Below are 21,417 nucleotides of genomic sequence, written 5' to 3' on the forward strand. Positions count from 1 at the left end.
GGATTCCTTACATATTCCTTTTTTAACTTGTCTATTTTAGCTTCAAAAACTTGTCTTGTCCAGGAGTTTCCTTGTACGAACAGAATCATGTTATAACTCCTTATAGTGGTCTTGCAGGCTTCCTAAATGATCAACAAAAGCTTGCATTGTGCTACTATTGTCTAAACAAATCTGTTGATATGCCTGTGAGGAAGTGGACTCCATCCTCAAAAACTCATGCCTCAATAAATTGGTTAGTCTATAAGGTGCCACTTGCCTTTTGTCATTTTTGTTGTCTGCTTTTGGAGAGTGTCACAAAATTATTTACTTTTAACTGAATAATCCATTATTCTTCCTTATCCTTTAATATTCCTCAAGTGCACCTCAGACATGCTTTTATTTATTTATTTATTTAAACAATTTGTAACCAGCTCTCTCAAGTTCGGGGCAGGGTACAAAAACAGTGCATAAATTAAAACACACTTAAAACAAACGGACAAAAAAATATCAAAGGGGCTGTTAATAACCAAAAGGCTGAAAAATACATCATAGGTTCAGTACTGTGAGCTAGAAAGAACCCAAGGGGTCCACCTATCAGCTCAAAGGCTTCTTTGAATAAGAGTTTTAATTTCTTTTTAAAAACCTGAATGTCTGCCATGGTTCACAGGGTCGTAGGTAAGAAGTTCCAAAGCAGCGGACCTGCAATTGAAAAAGCCAGCTCTCATGTATCCACAAGAGGTACGGGATGTGAAGGCAGCACCTCCAGGAGACCCTGGTGTGCAGACCTCAGAGCGCAGGCCTTCCATATCATAATTGCCAGTGCTCAACCTATGAAAAAGCCATACTGCAAATATTACATCAGGCCCTAAACACCAATGCACCTCCTATTAAAGCCAGACTGTTGTAAATCCCTACACAGAAACTACACAGTAGCAGAATACCTAACCTCAGTCACACGCAGAACACAGATAGACCCTCACCAAATACAGAATGAAGAGACCATAAAATATAAATTGAAATGTGTAGACAAAAACCGAACTGGAAATCACAAGAAGCCAAACTGTATGTAGTACAGATATAACCAATAATCAAGAATTATAAAACATTAAACATACAATAAAAAAGTGTCAAATCAGCTGATGAACAGATCATAATCCAATAATTAAAAACACATAAAAATTTTTTAAAAATTACCAAAAACTAAAAATATTTCAAAACAGCAGACACCACATCCAATAATTAAAACTAACAAGGATAAAAAAAATCTCCTGCTCTCAATACCTGGGAACAATCCTGAGATTGTTCTAGATTGAAGGAGGGTGCATTAACCTCTCTCTCACACACATATGCACAGGCACGTCCTCTCACAGATAGACAGACACATACATACAGAGGCCCACACAGACACCCACTCATACACACAGAAACCCTCTCATATACACATCCTCTAATACACAAACAGCAACCCCCTCATACAAATACACAGATACTCTCTTATACACACACATGCAGGCACCCTCTCATACACACTCACCCTATCATATCCCCCTCTTCCAGGCGACAATACAGAATTAGAAGCCAAATGTCCGACATTTGGCTTCTAATTCTGTATTGTTGCCTCCTTGGCTTTGTTAGATAGCCTCCCTTGCTGTTTCATCACCCCCCTCCCCCAGACCAGTCTCTCTCACCCCTCTCCCGGACTTTTCATTGTCACCCCCCCCCCCCCCCCCCCAGTCCAGTCTCTCTCTCATCATTGTCACCTCTCCCCAGCAAGGTGCCACCCGCCTTTGTCTCATTTTTTTTCTCTCATCACTGCCATCTCCTCCCTGCTAAGATCAGTCTCTGTCTCTCATCAGTCACTGTCATCCCACCAAATCAATTTCTCTCTCACCAGTCACTACGAATTCCCCCCTAGGACCAGTTTCTTTCTGTCACTGATATCCCCTCACTCCACGACCAGTATCTCTCTCCAGGAATGTTAAGGAGCCACTGCATATTCAGTAAGTTCCAGCAGGAGTGTCACTGCAGGCAGCGCTGCTACTGAAGAACGGGGCCTGCAGCCTGCCTACTCATTGCCTTCTAGGACTCCTGCTCTGACCCAGCCACCTTGCCTTGCCCTACCCTGCCCCAGACTCAAAATCGGCTCTGCTACAGGCTACAGTTCTCCAATTGCACCCTGCGGTCCCTTCATTGACATTCTCGGCAGACTCAGCTTTTTTTTTCTACAAGTCCCCCGCCTGTCCACCTTCCATCCCGCAGGCCACCAAGAAGAGTGGCCAAGCAGCAAAGGGGGGCACAGAACAGGAATCGACGCTCAGCTTTCCGTGATGCTATTTGTTTTTCTTTTTTTTTTTACATACTTTTCTTTTTGACTAATGACTGGTGGAGGCAGGCAGGCGGCTGCATGGGAACCAAACACTGCAAAACAGAAAGCAGCTCCGCACAAGCACTGCCGAAGATTACAACTGGCAGGGACCTTGCTTAGCCAGGCACCAATGGACGAGGTAGGCAGCAGAATATGGCCAGCCTGCACCGCAGTGATGTGGGGTGCCACATTTATTTATTTATTTATTTATTTATTTATTTATTTATTTATTTTAATGTGTGTACGTTTGCGAGGCAGCGCGAGGCAGATACTATTGGGGTGTTTTGAGAGGGGCATAGTTTGCTGCTTCAAAATTCTGCCACTTGAGGCGGCCGCTTCACTGTGTCTCATTCTAGAACCCGCCCCTGGTTGAAGTCTCTTCCTATAAGGAGTTCCTCAGGAAAGGATAGTGTTGTTAGTGCATTATTTAATTCAGTAAGAAGTTTCATTAACTATATTAGACCAATACACATATCCAACCACCTATTCCCTACCACCAAAACAGCCTCTTAACAACAAAAATTCTCTTACCACTATCTTTCCAACTATCCTGAAATTCAAAAGGCCTGTACTTGTTTACTAACAACCCTTTTCGCTGCATTGCTATATGCCAAAGAAACTTGTCCAACCCAGTCTTTAGTTTTTTTTTACTATCTAGGAGATGTGATTTCTGTACAAGAATCACATGCATCTCCCTCTTTTGCACTATCATATGCTTTACTGGTGAATTCAACTCTCTAGCGTTCCTTGTTATCGCAAAATTACATTTTGTTTAGCATTCACTCGTCCCACTTACACTCAAACCAGCTCTCAGTAGAAAGTACATTTAGACTTGTATTAGAATGCAAAATGCTCATCTTATTTTTTCCCCCATTCCATTACACCCCTCGTTATAAACTTTAAACAACTACAAACCCACCTCACACCTCCAGAAACGGGGGAAATTCTCCTTACAGGGAAAAAAAAAAAAAAAGATCTTTCCATTTGAAAATGGAAATTTGGTACAATGTAGCCAGAGACAAAAAATTTATGTAAGCAGCAGCTCACTTTCCCCCTCAAATAATAATAATTAAAAAAATACATTTATAAAGCCTCTTAAGCAATCAGTAGAAAGCAATCACATAACCCCCTTACGATGCACCAAGCACCATCTGCTATTAAACTGATCCTTTTATTCCATTCATGTAATAGAAAACATTTGTGAAAAAGGAGCATTTTGAATTTTTCAGGATTAATGTGGTGTGTTCGGCGTACATCGCTCATCTTTCAAACACCTGGGGATGAGAACGATATCTTCTTTGGTTAAAGCGTCTGCCTGCTGTCTTTCCCTTCAGCAACTGCTAGCAGTGTAGCATTCAATGCTGTTTATCGCTACTTCAGGTCCCATAAAGACTTCATGTTTTATGATTGATTTTGACTCAGTTGAGTTGGAAATAGCATAGCACGCTTGAGCTCACGTTTCCACAGCACTCTCTTGGCCCCCGTGAAAGATTTCCTTTTTTTTTTTTTTTTTGTTATACTTCAAAACAACAGTCAGGGGAGACAGCTATGTTCTATGAGCTGTATTTCTAGACCAGTGCTTCTCAGGCACCAGTCCGTGGACCAGCACCGGTCCCTAGCAGCAATTCTGCCAGTCTGGGGAGCAGCGGGGATGATAGGAGGAGGATGAGGAAGAAGCAAGACCTACCCTGCAGCTGCACTGCGCCCTGCACCACAGCCAGTAGAGACTTTTCTTTACCCTATTATGTCTTTATTTATTTTTTTAAGAGAGAACAAATCTCTTAACTTGCTAGCTACTTTCTTGGAATGACAGAACGGCTGCAGTGCTGACCCCTGGGATTAAAGGCCAGGTGGAGGAGGAAGAATGTAGAGATTACTTACCTGATAATCTCCTTTTCCTTAGTGTATGCAGATGGACTCAAAACAAGTGGGTATAGTGTGCTCGTGCTAGCAGTTGGAGACTGATCTGACGTCAGCACAGGTACATATACCCCCACAGGAAGTGTAGCAAATCAGTAATCTTCCTTGCAAAAGCTTTATGGATATATGTGTGACTGACCGATCGATTAAATAAACAGGATTACCCTGACCAATTGATGGTAGCTGGAGACCGCCAGTGTTCTCAACCGGAAGGCGTCGACACCCGGCAGGGTGGAGGCCCTATATAAGCAAAACATGGCTTACCGTGAGTCGGCGAATCCCCATGTATACCGGCAGCCGGGCGGGATGCTGAGTCCATCCGCATACACTAAGGAAAAGGAGATTATCAGGTAAGTAATCTCTACATTTCCTAGCGTGCAGCAGATGGACTCAAAACAAGTGGGATGTACAAAAGCTACTCCCGGACTGGGTGGGAGGCTGCCCGAGGACTGTGTAGGATTGCCCTCGCAAATGCTGTGTCCTCCCTGGCCTGGACGTCCAGACGTTCGTAGGGACATGGCTGCTACCTCAAAGGCTTGCTTCAGAATGGTATCCTTGAGGGCCGCTCCCCCCTCAACCGGAATGGTGGTGCGCTTCATAATTGCGTTAACTATGGCGTCTACCTTGGGGCATGCCAGCAGCTCCTTGGACGCCGGGTCCAGAGGGTACATGCCTGCCAAGGCCCGACCCCCTTTGAATGAGGCCTCCGGCGTAGTCCATTCCAGATCTATTAGCTGCTGTGCTGCTTGTAGGAGGGGAAAATGGTGAGCCGTTCGGCGCAGGCCCTCTAACACGGGGTTCATGTTAGGGTCCCCTGGGGTGTCCTGGCCCGGAATAGCCAGTTCAGATAGGCATTGTGAGACCAGGCCTGGAAGATCCTCTTTCCGAAAGAAGCGTCTCATGGTCCAATATGGTTCTATCTCTGAGGGAAGTTCTCCCTCCTCGGGGGGCTCCTCATCTTCCTCGGAGCAATCCGAATCCCCATAAGTGGGGCTTCCAGGTGGTGAGTGGCCGTGCCTAGGTCTCGAGGGTCCAGGGGCCGGATCATCCGGAACAGAAAAACCCCTTCGAGGAGCAGACTGCATCTGGACAAAGGCGTGGATCCCCTTGAATAATTCCACCCAGGAGAGAGAGGCCGGATCTGGCCTTAGGGGCACCAGGTCTCTTGGGTTCCCTGGCTGCTCCCCGCGGCCTGCTAAGTCCAGAGTGTTCCCTGAGGAACCGCTGGGCTGGGGCCGGTCCTGTCCTGGAACTCCCATGGCCTCCTCACATTGGGCACATAGCGAGTCCGCTTCCTCGCTCTGCGTGGCTCTGAGGTTGCATGCTGAGCAGAGGCTTAGGGCTCTTATGCCTGATTCTGGAGGTGCCGGCTCTGCGGATGTGTGGGCTCTCTTATGCTCCATACGCTTTGCAATATGTATCGCCTACTAATATGCGCTTATTTTATGAGTGTGCGCTTATCAACCTGGCTCAGCTGTATGCGCTTATGAACGGGCATTTTATGAAAGTGCGCCCACCAACAGGCGTCTTATGAGCGTGTGCCTATGTTATGAATGTGCGCCTATCAATGGCGTCTTATGAACGGGCGCCTATCAACGGCGTCTTATGAACGTGCGCCTATAACGTGCGCCTATCAACAGCGTCTTATGAACGTGTGCCTATCAACGGCGGCTTATGACCGTGCGCCTATAATGTGCGCCTAACCACGGCGTCTTATGAATGTGCGCCTATGAATGTGCGTCTATAATGCACGCCTATGGACGTGCGCCTATGCTATCGGCATGCGCCTAGCCAGCTTGCGCCTAACGACGTGCATCTAGGTAGCGAAGGCGAGTAGGCAGGTAAAATGGCGACCTCCTCGGCGGGCTGCCACGAAGACAGGCCCCGCGAATCCACACTTCCTCGGAGACCACAGTAAAGATGTATGCCTTACCTTGTCTTCGGCGCTTCCTGGCTGCGACCCGGGCGGTCTCCGGCTGCGGGGGGAGAGGGTGAGTACCTTCACCGCCGCGCTCGAGGAAGTGCACCCGCTGCCTCTAGGCCGCGCCCAAACCCGTCTCGCTCGGGGGCCAAGTCCTCGCCGGGACCGAGGCTGTCTCTACGCCGCGCCCGAGCCCTTCTCACTCAGGGGCTAGGTCCCTGCCGTGAGTCGGCCACCGGACCGAGGCTCCTACCTCCGAGGGACCACGGAAGTCAGCTCGGGAAACTCAACTGGGTGAGGGACCGAATGGTATCACCACAGGAGTGCGGGGCTTGTCTTCAGTAAGTTGTCTTCTAGGAATTTACTTGTGTAGAATTTGGAAACACGCTCAGCGAGCGTGAGGTAGCTCCAAACTGCTTTGGAGACGGAAATTACTGATTTGCTACACTTCCTGTGGGGGTATATGTACCCGTGCTGACGTCAGATCCGTCTCCAACTGCTAGCACGAGCACACTATACCCACTTGTTTTGAGTCCATCTGCTACTCGCTAGGAAATAACATCTGTCTACTCTTTAATTTTCTAGGGGACCCTGCCCTCACCCCCATCAGCGCAGCAACCAGTCCACATAATTTAAGGTAGTTAACTAGCCAATTACTGGTATACAAAAGGCTGAGAAGCACCGTTCTAGTTTATCATTAGCTCTGAAAGCCTGCAAGAATGATGGCCCAAGCTTGCAAAAAACTTTAAAAAAAGCAAAAAAAAAAAAAAAAGGCCAAATATTTCTTCCTTGGCAGAGGGAGGAGTGATGCTATTATCCAGACTACAGTGTGCTCTTTCCACCATCAAGTTTTCTAAATCAGATTGTGAGTCAAATGGCGTTTTCATGGGATTCTCCACCAATTTCTCTGGATTTTTCCCCTCTGCGCTTTCAGACTACTCATTCCTTATAGAAACATGAAACGAAAAGCTCACGTCAAAAGGCTTAACATAGCAACATAGTAATGATGGCAGAAAAGGACCAAATGGTCCAGCCAGTCTGCCCAGCAAGCTTCTTATGGCAGTAACTGCTGCTTTATGAAGGTTACCCTCATGCCTTCTGCTAAGGGTAATATTTACAATGAAAACCAAGCAACTATCGAGCCCATAAACTAAAATAAAAGCTTATTGGTATAAGATTACTTATACTTATATCAATAAGCTTTTAGTTCACACATGATCGATGATCAAAGCATTTGCCTGTGACTCTGCCATTTATGAAGAGTCATTCATGGCTTATGGAGTAATAAACAAGCACATAATTCCTTGAACTAGTTTGTTTCCTGAAGACTTGTAACTAACTTTTGACATGATATTGATTTATGCTAGCATGCAGGTCTGCTTTCTACAGAAAAATCAATTACAGCAGCTCTGCACAGCACAAGTTATTTTGCCCTAATCAAAGTGTAGGCTTTCGTGACAAAATCCGTATGTTCTTATGATTACAGTGTCACCGTGGAGAAGAGGTTATAAACCTTCTCGCCTACCCTCCAGCTCATAGCGTTATGAGTGTACACCAATATTACACTCAGAGGAAAGCGAGATTAAAAATCATACCATTGTTATCTGACGCAGATCATAATAGCTCTTCTGAAGCTGAAAGGGAACATATCTAATTGCAAGTTACTGTTTAAACACTGTCACACTTGGAAGATCAAGAAACCCGTAATGCACAGTACCTTTGGGTGAACTTCAGGTAAGGCGTATAGTCAATCACAGCTGGAAAGTTACCATCCAGGCCCTCTCCCTTCAGGCAGAAACTACAATATTAATTACAAAGAATCACTCAGTGCTGAAACAAAGCGACATGGCAATGCTATCGCAGGCTTGCTAGAAGCTAAGCTGAATTTCATTTTACCATTACAAGCATCAACATTAGAAGGCAATTTTCTTTTCTTTCCTCTGAATCCTTCTTGGAGCTAACACGTCACAATGCATCTTTATTTTACCATTGCTTATTGCAGAAAGAAACAAGTGGGTACCACAGCACGTTAACGCTTCGAAGATAAATTTACTTATAAAGAAACCATGAAAGGTTGGGTGGAAACGACGAGCCAGATTTAAGCTATGGACAAGAGGGTCAAATATGTGGGGGAAACACCCCGGCCAGCCCCTTTGCTGGAGTGTTACTGAAATAAGCAGTCGTTTCCTGAGGATCCAATATCCTGCAACTTCAGAAAAAGAGAAAGAACCTGTGGCTGAAGGCAGCTGTGAAAACAAACACCGAGACTTTTACTATTTTCTTAAATGTGACACTTTTGTCCAAGTGTTCCATAAATCTTTATGAACAAGCTTTTGTTTGTATGGCAAACTGAAAAACTGGATAAATATCCCCCGCCTGTACAAATAAAAACCATCTATGGAAATGATGCGGCAAACACGGCAAGGCACGCTGATATTTTCTCATTATGTTTCTAGTTTTGTTTATTCCTCACAAGCTCCTGTTTAACAACATTTTAGCAACGACTCAGCGCAGTTTGCCAGCACGATCTTTGTATGTCAAATTTCAGTTCTAGCTTAATGCTTATATAGCGTCACAAACTGAATGAAAAAGAGAGGGGTTGCATGGAGCATTGGCTATTAGTGCCTGGATTACAAGTTTCGGTTCTGGACGCTTGGCACCTAATCATCGGGTGCCCCATAACAAAACAGGACCCCGAATGGTTCCACTTGTGAAATTGACTAATTGAAGAAAAGGAAGTTCTCAACTGGAATCCACAGCAGTGGAAATGTACCGTGAAGTGCAGGTCATGGTTCAACTTATGAAATTAAGGGGTTGATTTTAAGACCCGGGCGTTCCTGGCGCGCAGACATGGACACGGCTATTTTATAACGCGCGTGCATTGGTGCACGTTATAAAATACAATATCTGCGAGCGCACGTGCGGGTGGCCTCCTCCGCGCGTGGGGGGGGGGGAGGGGCGGGATTTTAAAAGGCCATGCGCGGCGATGGGAGTAGGGCTTCCCCAGTTCCCTCTCCAGTCCGCTCCGATTAACGAGTGGATTGGGAGGGAACTTCCCTATAACCCCTACCTAACCTTCTTACCCTTTTCTCCTCTCCTCCCCGACTCCTAACCCCTTTTCTAGCTACTTACGGTTTTGGGGGTTTTTTTGTTCGATTACGTGCCGCTCCTCAGGAGCAGAAGTAATCTCTGCGTGCTGGCCGGCTGCCGGCGCACGCTTTCCTGGAACAGCATTGAATGGCGCTGTCCCGGACCGCCCCCCGCACACATCACGCCCCCCCCCCCCTCGGCCAGCCCCTTTTCAAAGGCCCGGCACTTCGACGTGTAGCGGGGGTCATGCGCGTGAACCGGGCCCTTCCGAAAACGCGCGCAGCGCGCACAGGACCAAGCCACGCCTGTAAACCCCCGTAATTCAACTATCTGTTGCGTTTTCTTTATTACCAGTAGAAGGTTACTGCTATTGTCCTGATTTAGATATGATTACTTTACTGTTTGGATCTATGTTTATGTCTTTTGTTTAACTTAAGGTTTCATTATGTGCGGCATGTAAATAAAGAAAAAAAATCCAGTTTCTAATTACTCTTTCTGAGGAGTAGCAGCAGCCAGGGTGCTCCTTCGTTTATTTTCCTGAGGACTTAGGAGTAGGATATAAAAATGCCGAGCATTGAATCATAAATATAGCAGAGGAGACTGGAACCTTTAAACACTTCCATCTGTTTCAAGTGTTCATAGAAACATGAAAAAATGTGTATCATTTAAGCTAAAGAGATAATAACCTAAAGGCATTCCAAGCACAAAAAGTATCAAAATTGAATAAGAAGGGATGTCAGCAAGTCAGGAAGATTTTTGAGTCTAATTCTCAAGTCAATATGTAGACTAGAGTGAACAACTCGTACTCCTGGGGGAATTCTGTGCAAAAAATTGTTAAATTCTGCACACAAAAACTTAAAATTCTGCATACTTTATATTGGTCAAAATAACCAAATATACATGACAGACTTTAAGTAATTAATTTAAATTGTATTATAGAAAAAAGTTATTACTTAAAGATGGAGAATTTTAAATATTTTGAGCAGAATTTCCCTAGAAGTTCACTGTAAGAGTGTCCCTTCCACACTCTCTCCCTACTCCCCTGGCCACTTTGCCCTCTCAGCCTCCAGCTCCTCCATTTGCCAGTATCTCTCCCCTCCCCCTCTAGGCTCAACCTCTTCCACTCTATCTCCACTCCCAGAGTTGACCCATCTTGTAGTACTGCCCCTCACACAGGCTCCCTTTCTCTAGTGCATATACCCCCCCCATCCTCATACAGGTTCCCTCACTCACACACACACCCTTATACAGGCTCCCCCCCCCCCTCTCTCTCGCACCCATACATCTCCTCACACAGGGTCCCCTCTCTCTTTCATACACACCCACACAGGCTCCCTTTCTCTCTCTCATGCAGTCTACCTATGTCTCTCTCTCACACACCCCTTCACGCAAGCTCTCTCTCATACATACACAATCCCTTCACACAGGCTCCCTCTCTCACAAGCAAACATCCACCCTCACATACACACAATCCCTCTTTCACACACATCAGCTCCCACTCTCTTACACACATACATACACTTTCACAATCTCCTCACATAGGTTCCCTCTCTCTGGCACCCACACTCATGCACCCTTACACATGCTCTCTCTCACAATCCCTCCCCACCCACTCAAAACACACACACTTCTACATTCACTCTCACCGGGGCCTGCTCCATCTTCGCAATGAGCGGGACGTGCTCTGCTCCCAGCATGTCAGGGCCTTCGTCTTTGCTGCAAGCAGGACAGGCTCCGCTCATGGCACACCAGGGACTTCATCTTTGCTGTGAGCGGGACGGGCTATGCTCATGGCACAACCTCCGCTGGTGGCATGCCAAGGCCTCCTCTGTCTCCACCAAATTTTGCACAAAAAAATGGAAATTCTGCGCAGGGTCAAATTATGCACAAATTCTGCGCTCTGCAGTCGCAGAACTCCGCCAGGACTAAATCCGGTCTTCTCAATCATTCATCCCAAATAAGGAAGTGCTATCATGGATAACACTTTTTTTTTTTTTTTTTTTTAAGTTTTTTCAGAAAAGCACTTAAAACATAACACGCCACAACAGGTCATATCACTCACGCAGGTCTTTCAATAAAACCTCTACACTATTCCTCAAAGTCCAACATGAAATATTATACATCAAAAACCCTGACATCAGCTGATGTTTCATTACATTCTTGCATCAGGGGAAGGAATGTCTGAATGAAAGCCAGATGATGAGCTAAGTTTCACTTACAATTCCTTCCCCTGATGCAGAAGTGGACCAAAACATCTGCTGATGTCTGGATTTTTGATGTATAATGTTTCATGTTGGACTTTGAGGAATAGCGTTTAGAGGTTTTAGGGAGACCTACATGACCGATGACCTGTTGTGGCATTATATGTTTTAAGTGCATTTCTAAAAAAAAAAGTTTCTATCCATAACAACACTTCCTTGTTTGGGGTGAATGATTGAGAAGACCAGTTTGTCCACTCTAGTCGACATATTAACTTAAGAGTTAGACTCAAAATTTTTCCTGGCTTGCTGACATCTCTGATCATCAAATTTTGATACTTTTTGTGCTTAGAATACCTTTAGATTACTCTCTCTTTGGTTTGATTGAATACTTCAGCTGAGATAGTTATGGCTCTTGAATATTTGTGCTTATCATCTAAGCTAAACAAGCAATTATTTAGATTGATTCAAATCTTTAGAGAGATCCTTTTCTTTCTGGGGGCTTACTATGAGAGAAGTACAATCATACCCATATATATCCTATATATTATTCAGACTCGTGAGGCTTCTCACAAGCAACCCCACAAAAGGAGCACACAGAGGCATTTGCGTTTTCTAGTCTCCTGTGTCCTACGTTTCGCTAAATCCTCCCAAAATTCTACTTGATTTGGAACAAGGTTTCTTTTAGGTCATCAAAACCATCTGGATTTGTGAAGCACTTTCTTCTTCTCCCTCTTATGAATGTGTCCGAAGTACTTACAGACATCATTCTGGCAGCACGCATTAGCAGTGTGACTGACAGTTTGCCTCCATCCATTTGCACACAATCACATTTAAGCATCTCCTGCTTTCATAAAAAACCCCCAAAACTAGTCTAACTAAAATTAAAATCTGAAATCAGCAGTCACTCCTTAACAAAAGTACAAACCACAAGACTCCTTATGAAATAGCATATTTCACCTAGGGCCCTAATGTATGAAAGTACAATTAGTTTGGTAAATTATTGCAGACAATTTACCAAAATTATCATGCAGAAAAAAAACACACCCCAAAAAAGGCACAGTTTCTACTAATCTAACAAAATGGAAAAATATCACATGATATTTCTATCTTGTGAGACCTGCAAGATAACCTGAGAAACCCCACTTCACTAGAGAAGTATAAAAATCAGACCTACACAGCGACTTTCTGTCAGTGCTCGGAGGAGGAAGAGGATAACTACCACACTCCGTTGTGCAGGAGAATCTTTTTTTCTAGGAGATTGCTTTCCGAGTTCTCAGTGTACTGGTTCTCTTCCTTCTATTCCTTTGAAGGTCGATATTCATAGGCTTTGTCCAGATAACTTGTGGCGTTATCCAGACAAAAACAGAGACGTCAAAATTGTCTGCCCCGTTCCCTGGTTAAATTTTGTCCGCCCCACTCAGTACCTACACAAAATTTAGCTGGATAAAGAGTGGTGGCGCTTTGGACATTTTGGAGGCAGGGCTAAATTTCAGCCAGTGAGCGCCGATAATAATCAGTGCTATCCGGCTATCGCCAGCCAAGGAAGTCTGGTTGGAAAAATTGCCGTTCTAATGGTTCCCAGGTGACTTTAGCTGGGCGCATGCAGTGAAACACTTAACGGGGTATGGTCCACTGAATATCCAGGGAAAAGCTACCCGGATAGTTTTCTCTCTCGCTGACCCGCTAAACATCGACCTCTAACTGTTTCCCTTCCTTTTGGCACTTCTGTCTGCTTAAGCGTGTGAGTCTCTGTTGGTTTGTCTTTTGTTTTGTTTTTTTTTCTGTCTTTGGGTTGCTAGAGTAGGGCGCGTCTGAGAATGGAGTGCAAAAGGGGCTGAGCATATGTGTATGAAAGGATTGCGAGTAGCAAGGCGGAAGAGAGGAAAGGAAGAAAAGCAGGGAAGGGAGGAAGAATATGGCAGGAGGGAAATAAGCAAGTACTTGGATGAATCAGGCCCTTAGCTAGATAAGTGTGGATATCTCCACTTATCTAGCTAAGAGGGTCATTTATCATTTCACGACAGGGCCTTAACGCTAGCATTAAGGCCCTAACACACGTGATAACGCCGTAACGAGCACTAGTATGCAAATGTGATATTTGCTATGCAAGTGGGTGCAGTATGGGCTGAGTTAATGGTAATGAGCAGCTCCTAACATCAAATGTGATAGAGTAACGCGGCAAAAAGGTTTTTATTGCACATGAAAGAGTACGAGAGTGCAACTCTGTAGAGACCAATATGTCACTTTACTATTTAAATTACTTTAAGAGGGGGGCCCTTTTTACTCTGTGTGGGGTTTGGGGGGTGGAATAGGTTGGGGGGCAGTTTTATATACACAGTAGGAGGTATGTACAGCAAAGCTGACATAACTGAAGTTTGTACAACAGAGAGTACATCGATTCAAACAGCAGAAAATCTTCAGTGATGTCAACTTTGCTGTTCGTACCTCCTACTGTGTATGTAAAACTGCCCCCCAACCCCCCCAAACCGAGAGAAGGGCCCCTCTTACAGTTGTATAAGTAGTAAAGTGACAGATTGGTCTCTCTCTCTCTCAAAACGTTTTTACTGAAATGCCCCCACGGTGGATTAATTAGTAGGGATGTGAATCGTTTTTTAACGATTTAAATTATCGTCCAATATTTTTAATATCGTCATTACTCGTTAAAGAGTGCGATACAATAGAAATTCCCCCAATTTATCGTAAAAAAATCATTAATCGGGTTAGTGCGCACTAACAGAAAATGATACAATTTGACACTTTTCAGGTCAGTTAAGGTAAGTTAGGAATGAATATGTATTCCTATTGGCTGCCCTCTTATTTATTGATGTTACCAAGGTTCCCACTGAGGTGATGGTTTAAAATATGGGAGATGGGAAATGGAAACGGTTGGTAGCTTGACAAAGGGAAGGGAAAGGGGGAGGTGAAGGGCTAAGCAGTCCCACTCCCTGGTCTTTGAAGGACAGATCTCTTCAGAAAATCAGAGCTGCTGAATTCAGGGGCTGTCTCCCCCTTCACATCCCTCTTCCCCCCCCCCCCCCGCCCCAATTCACTGTGCTCAAGTTTGCAGTTCCTGTGTTAAACTAAACTTTTTTTTCACTAGAGTAGAATAAAATAAAATGAAGTACTTTGTGTATTAAACTAAAGAAACTTTACATAAAATGAAATTAAGTACTTCTCTATATTCTACTTTAGTGAAACAAAACATTTAATAAAGAAACTTGCAACCTGAGCTTCAAAACATTAACATACTATAGAAAAACTAAACAAAAAACGTTATTATTAATTTATTATATTTACAGTGGTTAAATTTAAAGAGCAGGCTGAGGCTAGACTGGCTACTGGCTAGTGGCTACTGCTGGCACTGTCACTGCTGCAGCCTGCTGGCACTTTTTTTCTCTTTCTGGCTAGTGCGTGCTATATCTGGTAGCAAAATGGCCACGGGGGACAGCACCAAGCATGCGCGGCTTAGTGTGCACCTCTAGCTAACGAACATTTCCTCAAATGTTACTTTTAAACCATTAAGTAACAATTTTTGATAGTGCACACTAACTCGCACTATTCAGAAAAACGATTTTTTTACAAAAAAATCATGCGGATCAGATTTTTTTCTCCCCCCAGCCGATCCAGATCGTTAAAACGATCGGGCACACGATTCACATCCCTATTAATTAGCACAGATGCAATAAATGTATTCCGTCTTGCATAAATTATCTATGCGATGCGGGAGCAGGGAACTTAGCCTAACCACACCCCTTTTTTATCGTAAGCGCTACTTCTGCTATAAATATAGCATTTTGATAAATCTAGGGGTAAGTTAGCCGGATAAGTAGCTCTTCCCTTTCCCGCCTACCACATAGCTGGATCACTATTTAGTTGGATAAATAATTATCCAGCTAAGGGCCAGATTCATTAAAGCTTTTCTCCCATTTTGTGTCTATGGGAAAAACCCTTAGTGAATCAGGTACTAAATGATGGCTGCTCTACTTGGCCAAATATTCAGACTCCAACATTTAGCTGGATAAGTTCAAAGTTATCCGGCTAAGTGGCTTGAATACAATCTGCATTGCATACCACCCTTTAAGGGTGAGTTTTCTCTGACCTAATCATTTTGCAGATAATACTACACCTCACCACTGTGCAGAAAGCATTTTTTTCTCCACATGAATCACATTTTATGTATAGAAAACATGATTTATTTATATGCTTCAATCATGCTTTTCTGTGGGCTAAGCCTTCTCTTTGCACACATTTTCTTGTCTGTGTGCATTTATTAACTCCCGATGCATTAGCTACCATTAGCTTCCAGAGTTGAAAAAAAAAAATAAAAATGAACTTGTATGTTAAATTGTGCACTGAATTTCAGTGCAGTTTTAATGCTCAGCTAATTACAATGACCCCTCTGTACATTAGTACATACAAGAAGAAGGTTTAATCAGTTCATTAGCCTTTGCTAGCTGAAATGCCCATCACAAATGACAGTCTGCCAGTGGCAAAGAAATGACATCCATGCACACATTCAGACACCACAATTCTGGCTCCCTCTCTCCTTGCTTCCACCTATATCAACTACTACCCCCTTGCTTGTGCCATGCTCTTAACCTTGTCACCCCTGCAGTCCAACTCTCATCACCACTGAGGCCCCTGACGTCTGCAGCAAGCGCAGCCACCTATGCAGCACCTCCCCTGACAGACCAGTGTCGCCCTTCCAACACAGTTTCGTGCAGCTGGAACAGTCTGACGTCCGTGGCTCCCTAGGCCTGATTCAGACCAGCCTACTTCCTCCCACAGACATCAGAAACTACCAGGGCAATTTTGGGACCTCCACAGCTGCCAGTCCCCAATGGCAGAGGCTCTTAATGCAGGGCATCTCCTCTACCACTGCTATGGTCTAACCTGGGATAAAAATAAACTTTTGAGGATTGGTATGGAGGGCACTGGAGGTGGTGGTGGGTGGTGGCTCAATGATGTCCAAGACTGCCATTTTATTTCCGCAATTCAGTTCCTGGCAGGGAGTGGAGATAGGAAGATGTCAGACTCTGGGGTCTGGGCTCTCTGTTCCTTTTAGGGAAAGGTGTGTGAAAGATGGAAACTGACTTTTATAGCATAGGATTAGCAGGTTCATTGCAGTATTTAGACAGGCAACTAAGTTAGTGCATATAAAGCGGAAATATATGCCTTATTAATATTTAGTATATCGACCCCTTAGTTTCCAAATAAAACAACAAATGTTTATGGCATGTGTTTTCAATTAATTCAAAGTTAGGCACCTTTTGGTTTATGCACTGTCCAGATTCTATTTGGAACATCATTCTTTAGCTGTTTATGTTATTTTCATATTATAAGTATATATGAGTGACATCGGCACAGATTTCAAGCACTGGCGAGTACAACATACATGCACATAGTTATCTCTGGCACATAGACGTGGGAATCGGGTGGGGGTGGGGGTGCTTCATTGGTGGCAGATGGGATGGCACATTAGGTCCTTAACCACCTCACCCCCCCACGGCGCTGCTGCAATCCCCTCACTTACCCTCCCTACTCCTGGATCATCGCAGCCTTGCACTGCCTTGAGCCGCTTCCTCCTTCTCAGCTGCTGGTGCCTGAATGACATCATCAGGGGGTCGACAGTCAAGGAGAAGAAAGCAGCCATGATGGCCAAGGTCCAAGCCATCACAGCAGCTAAAAATGAGGCCCTGAGAGTGTCTTCCTGCCTGTGTGTCGACCTGCACGCATGTGTGTATGAAAGTGCCTTCCTGCCTGCCTGCGTGTGTGAGAGTGCGCCATCCTGCCTACCCGTGTGAGTCCCTGCCTGTGTGTGCGTGCCTGCATGTATGTGTGTGAGAGAGACTGCTTTCCTGCCTGTGTGGGTGTGTGAGAGAGTGTCTTCCTGCATGTGTATATGAGACAGTGCCTGCCTGCTTGCGAGTGTGTATGTGTGTGAGAGTGTGTTCCTACCCATGTATGTGTGAGAAAGTGTCTTCCTGCACATGTATGTGCGAGTGCCTGTGTGTGTGAGAGAGTGCTTCCTGACTGCATGTTTGTGTGCGAGAGAGAGAGCCTTCCTGCCTGCCTGTGTTTGCATGTATGAGAGAGTGCCTTCCTGCATGCATGAGTACCTGTGCCGGTGTGTGTGTGCCTGTGTGTGTGTGTGAGACAGCCTAGGTACATGTGTTTGTGAGTGACTTCCTGCGTGTGTGCGTGTGTAAGAGAGTACCTTCCTGCCTGCATGTATGTGCGTGTGTGTGTGTGAATGCTTGCCTGTCTGACTGCTTGAGAGTATGTGAGGAATATTTTAGAGAATGAACATGTGTAAGCCTGTGAGTGTGAGAGAGAGAGAGAAAAGAAAGTTTGTGTGGCCACCCTGCCCCCATTCCACAACATTCTCAGGGTGACTGGCTATCCAGGCATGGAAAGCGGGAGATTTTTAATCTTTACTAGTTTTAATGTTTGGGCATTATTTGATGTGGCTGCTTTTTAAAATAACTTTATTGATTTTTGGGTAAATATTAAAATGGTTAGGCGAGTTTTTAATTATTGGATGCTCTGTTCATTGACTGTTCTGAAATATTTATTCCTTTTATTAAAATGGTTTTATTATAATGAATGGGCTAAGCTTGGAGCAGGATTGGGGACAGGGCTTGTTTGGCTTCCCGTCCTCTCCCATCAAACAAAAAGGCGTTCCGCTGCCCATGCCATGGCACACGCCCTCAGCCTGTTGTTCTTTGATGGAACATTGCAAGGCAACTTCATGCTATATCTAATAATAAACATTGTATGTCTTTAAATGTATGGCATTCCATATTCATAAATGCCAAGATTTGTATTAGGATGCTGTGATGAGAATACAACATGAATGTGATTTTGAAGTACTGTATAAATGAAGTCACATTACAGCAGTGATATAAGAGTTGGAACTGAAGTTTCTTGCATGAGGCTGTGTGTGATTTACTTGCTCAGAAATACATTTGTTACCACAATCTAAAGTCCAATGACCAGCTACAGCAAGGAATGCATAAGGATGTCGGTGAGAGAGATACTAAATTGTATTGGAGAGAGAGAGAATGCAAAACAAGGGTTGGGAAACCACACTCCCTTTTAGGGAGACTCACATAGACACAAGTGTGAATTTCTTACATGTGGATCCTAAGCAGAGGGTATGAATTCCATTCAATGACGACACCTGAACTACAGTGCTTTCCTGTCTGTAGTAGACTATTTGCCTCTGTTCTAAAGGTTTGAATCAATTCCTTTGGAAAGTGATAAGCAAGGTTCTTCAAGGGTTAGTGCTCGGCCTGGACCTCTTCTATAGCTCTAGAGATGACACCGTAGAAGAATTAGAAGGGAAAGTGTGCCTATTTACAGATGACACGAAAATCTACAACAGACCAGACATGTGATGCAGGACAGATAAAATGGAAGATATGTTTTATAACTGAAAGAAAGTTAAGGTTAGTAATTGTGCATTAATAAAAAAACGAAGACTAATTTATGCATTTGGGGTGCAGAAACTCCATGGCCACATTATTTAGGAGAAGAACTGGGTGTCATCAAATAGGAAAGGAACCTGGGGTCATTATCATAGGTGACCTGAAGATAGCTAGGCTGAATGACAAAGTAGTGGGGGTAACCAATATCACTAGTAGGAAGAAGGTAGCATTAATACCCTTGTGCAGAGAGATCCCCCACCTTGAGCACTCTGTCCAGTTCTGAGAACCACCTCTGTGAAAAGTCATTGAGAAGTCAGAGGTGATTCAAGAGGGCCACCAAACTGAGCATGGCCGGAACTATAAACCTCACACGGACAGAGACTTAAGGAGGTACACATGAACTCTCTAGAAAGAAAGAGGGGCAAAGTGAGCTATGAAGGAAATATTGAAATACAGAAACTAGTTGCTTTCAAGTAAGGTACATCAGGCAGCATTTTCAATAGAACAAGAAGATCAAAGACAAGGGGGTCATCAGATGAAGGGGAATGGAAGAAAACTCAAAAGCGATTGAGAATATACTTTTTCAGCGAGTGGGTGGTGAATGCCTGTAAGAGATCTCTACTGGAGGTTCCAGAAGACAAAGCTGTTAACAGAATTCAGGCATGCTTGGGACAGACATGGAAAGACATCGACAGGAAGCAAAGAGGGAAAGGAGACCAGAGATTGAGTAGTGTCTGCAGGAGCATGAGAGACTGGGTGAACCCACCATTCCTTCTCTCTTGGCATCTTCTATGTTTTTAGATTACCTGAAATCAATAGCGTTGAGTCCCAGCAGAGTGCCAGCAAGCATGTTTGCCTCTTCACCCAGGACAATCGCTCCATCTTCATAAAACCTCCTACAGGGAATAAAATAGCTTTCAATTCAAACAAACAAATGTCAGTGATCACCAGTTCTCTGATCTGCTATAGCAATCTAGCTACTGAATGTTCTCCCTGACTGCGCATAATATTGAATTTGAAAAGATGTTTTCAGCTTTTGTCTGCATGTCTCATTGGCAGCTCTTTGTGAGTATTAGATGAACAGCAGGTATTCATTTCCTCACATCTGTCAGAAAAGCCGAACTAAAGATGAATGCCAGATTTTCAATTATGAGTTAAATAAACCACTAAAAAATGATAAATAGATTCTTAAAATTGAAAAACAAAACAAAAGAAATGCATAAAATAAACATCATTAACCACAGAAACCATTGTATTAAAAGTGAAACAAATTGCTTTTGTGTAAAACAGAAAGCACCCATAATTCAATTTTAGTTGTAAAGTTGTTTTCCCACAGTCTCAGAAGTAGTGTCCTTTCAATATTTTTGATCAGGATTTTTTGTGTTTAATTTTTACAGTGCTTTTATTTTTTGATCTGTTCCACTAAGAGTAGCTTTCTTCTCTGCCTAGTGTAGCTACAGTATTTAGAGACTCCTCTCCTCATCCTTGCTGTTCAGCCAACAGAAACTCACATTTCATAAAGCAGGCGGCCAGGCATGACTGGAATGAATAAAAAAACAGTACCTCTGCAATCATATTTATGCTCCAAAAATATTCCTAAAAGTATTTTGGGGGGGAATTCTGAGAAATATGAGAGTGAAATAACAGACTGCTGGCTTATTTAACCAAAACTACAGAAGAATCACTTTCTGTGTGTTAATTCAGCCATTCAGGACATGGAAAGTGAAATTTGTGATCACCGGAGTGTAAGCCACAGATCTTCTACACAGCAATCCGTGGATATCTTGTTATTCGGGATGCTGCACACTGAATCATGTTTCTTGAGTCATGACAGTTGTTGGAAGGGTTTTCTAATTGACATGAAGAGATATTTAGTTTGTATCTAATGTGGGTGTTGCCCAGTGATAAGAATTTGCAGTGGAGTCAGGAAAAATCCTGATGTAAGTGTTAATACCAAATCTGCCACTGGACTGTATAATGTGGAGTATATTGCTTTCTCTCTCTGTACATCATCTCTGCCAGCCTGAAAAGAGCAATAACTAATAATTCCTTCTTACTGCCTTCTTTGGGAACATTCTTGACTTTCCACAATGACACCACCTCAGTTTAATGCACTACAGAAAGCAAAATTAATTAATTAATTTATGGTGTCCCTGTTGACATGGACCATGCTCTGGATAAAATTACTACTTCTTAACATTTCCATAGTGCTACTCAACATATGTAGTGCTGTACAAACACATAATAGACAGTGCCTGCTCAATACAGCTTACAAACTAATCAAAACAAACATACAGGCCAAGAAATCTGAGGAGTTTCATATAGTAAGACAATGGCTAAAATTAATTAGTTAATGAAGTTGAAGGTGGACAATCATGCTTAAGATTTAAAAAGCAGCTTCAAAAAGATGGATTTCTAGATGGGATTTAAACAAGATGAGAGAGGGAGCATCCAGCTTGGGAATTCTATTCCAAATAGGGATGTGAATCGGGCTTCTGACGACATTTTTAA

General features: G+C 43.8%; 1 protein-coding gene across 2 annotated transcripts in view; it reads right to left on the bottom strand.

Annotated features, from left to right (window-relative positions):
* Positions 1–21,417, bottom strand: part of RUNDC3B (RUN domain containing 3B) — a 445,916-nt gene that overhangs the window by 128,683 nt on the left and 295,816 nt on the right. For both annotated transcript variants that reach the window (XM_029588802.1, XM_029588803.1), the window contains exons 5-6: positions 19,713–19,802; positions 7,903–7,983 (exon numbers count right to left, since the gene is read on the bottom strand). In XM_029588802.1, coding sequence (XP_029444662.1) covers positions 7,903–7,983; positions 19,713–19,802 — 171 coding nt within the window. The remainder of the gene's footprint in view (positions 1–7,902; positions 7,984–19,712; positions 19,803–21,417) is intronic.

This window comes from Rhinatrema bivittatum, chromosome 2 (genome assembly GCF_901001135.1).
Source record: "Rhinatrema bivittatum chromosome 2, aRhiBiv1.1, whole genome shotgun sequence".
Lineage (NCBI taxonomy): Eukaryota > Metazoa > Chordata > Amphibia > Gymnophiona > Rhinatrematidae > Rhinatrema > Rhinatrema bivittatum.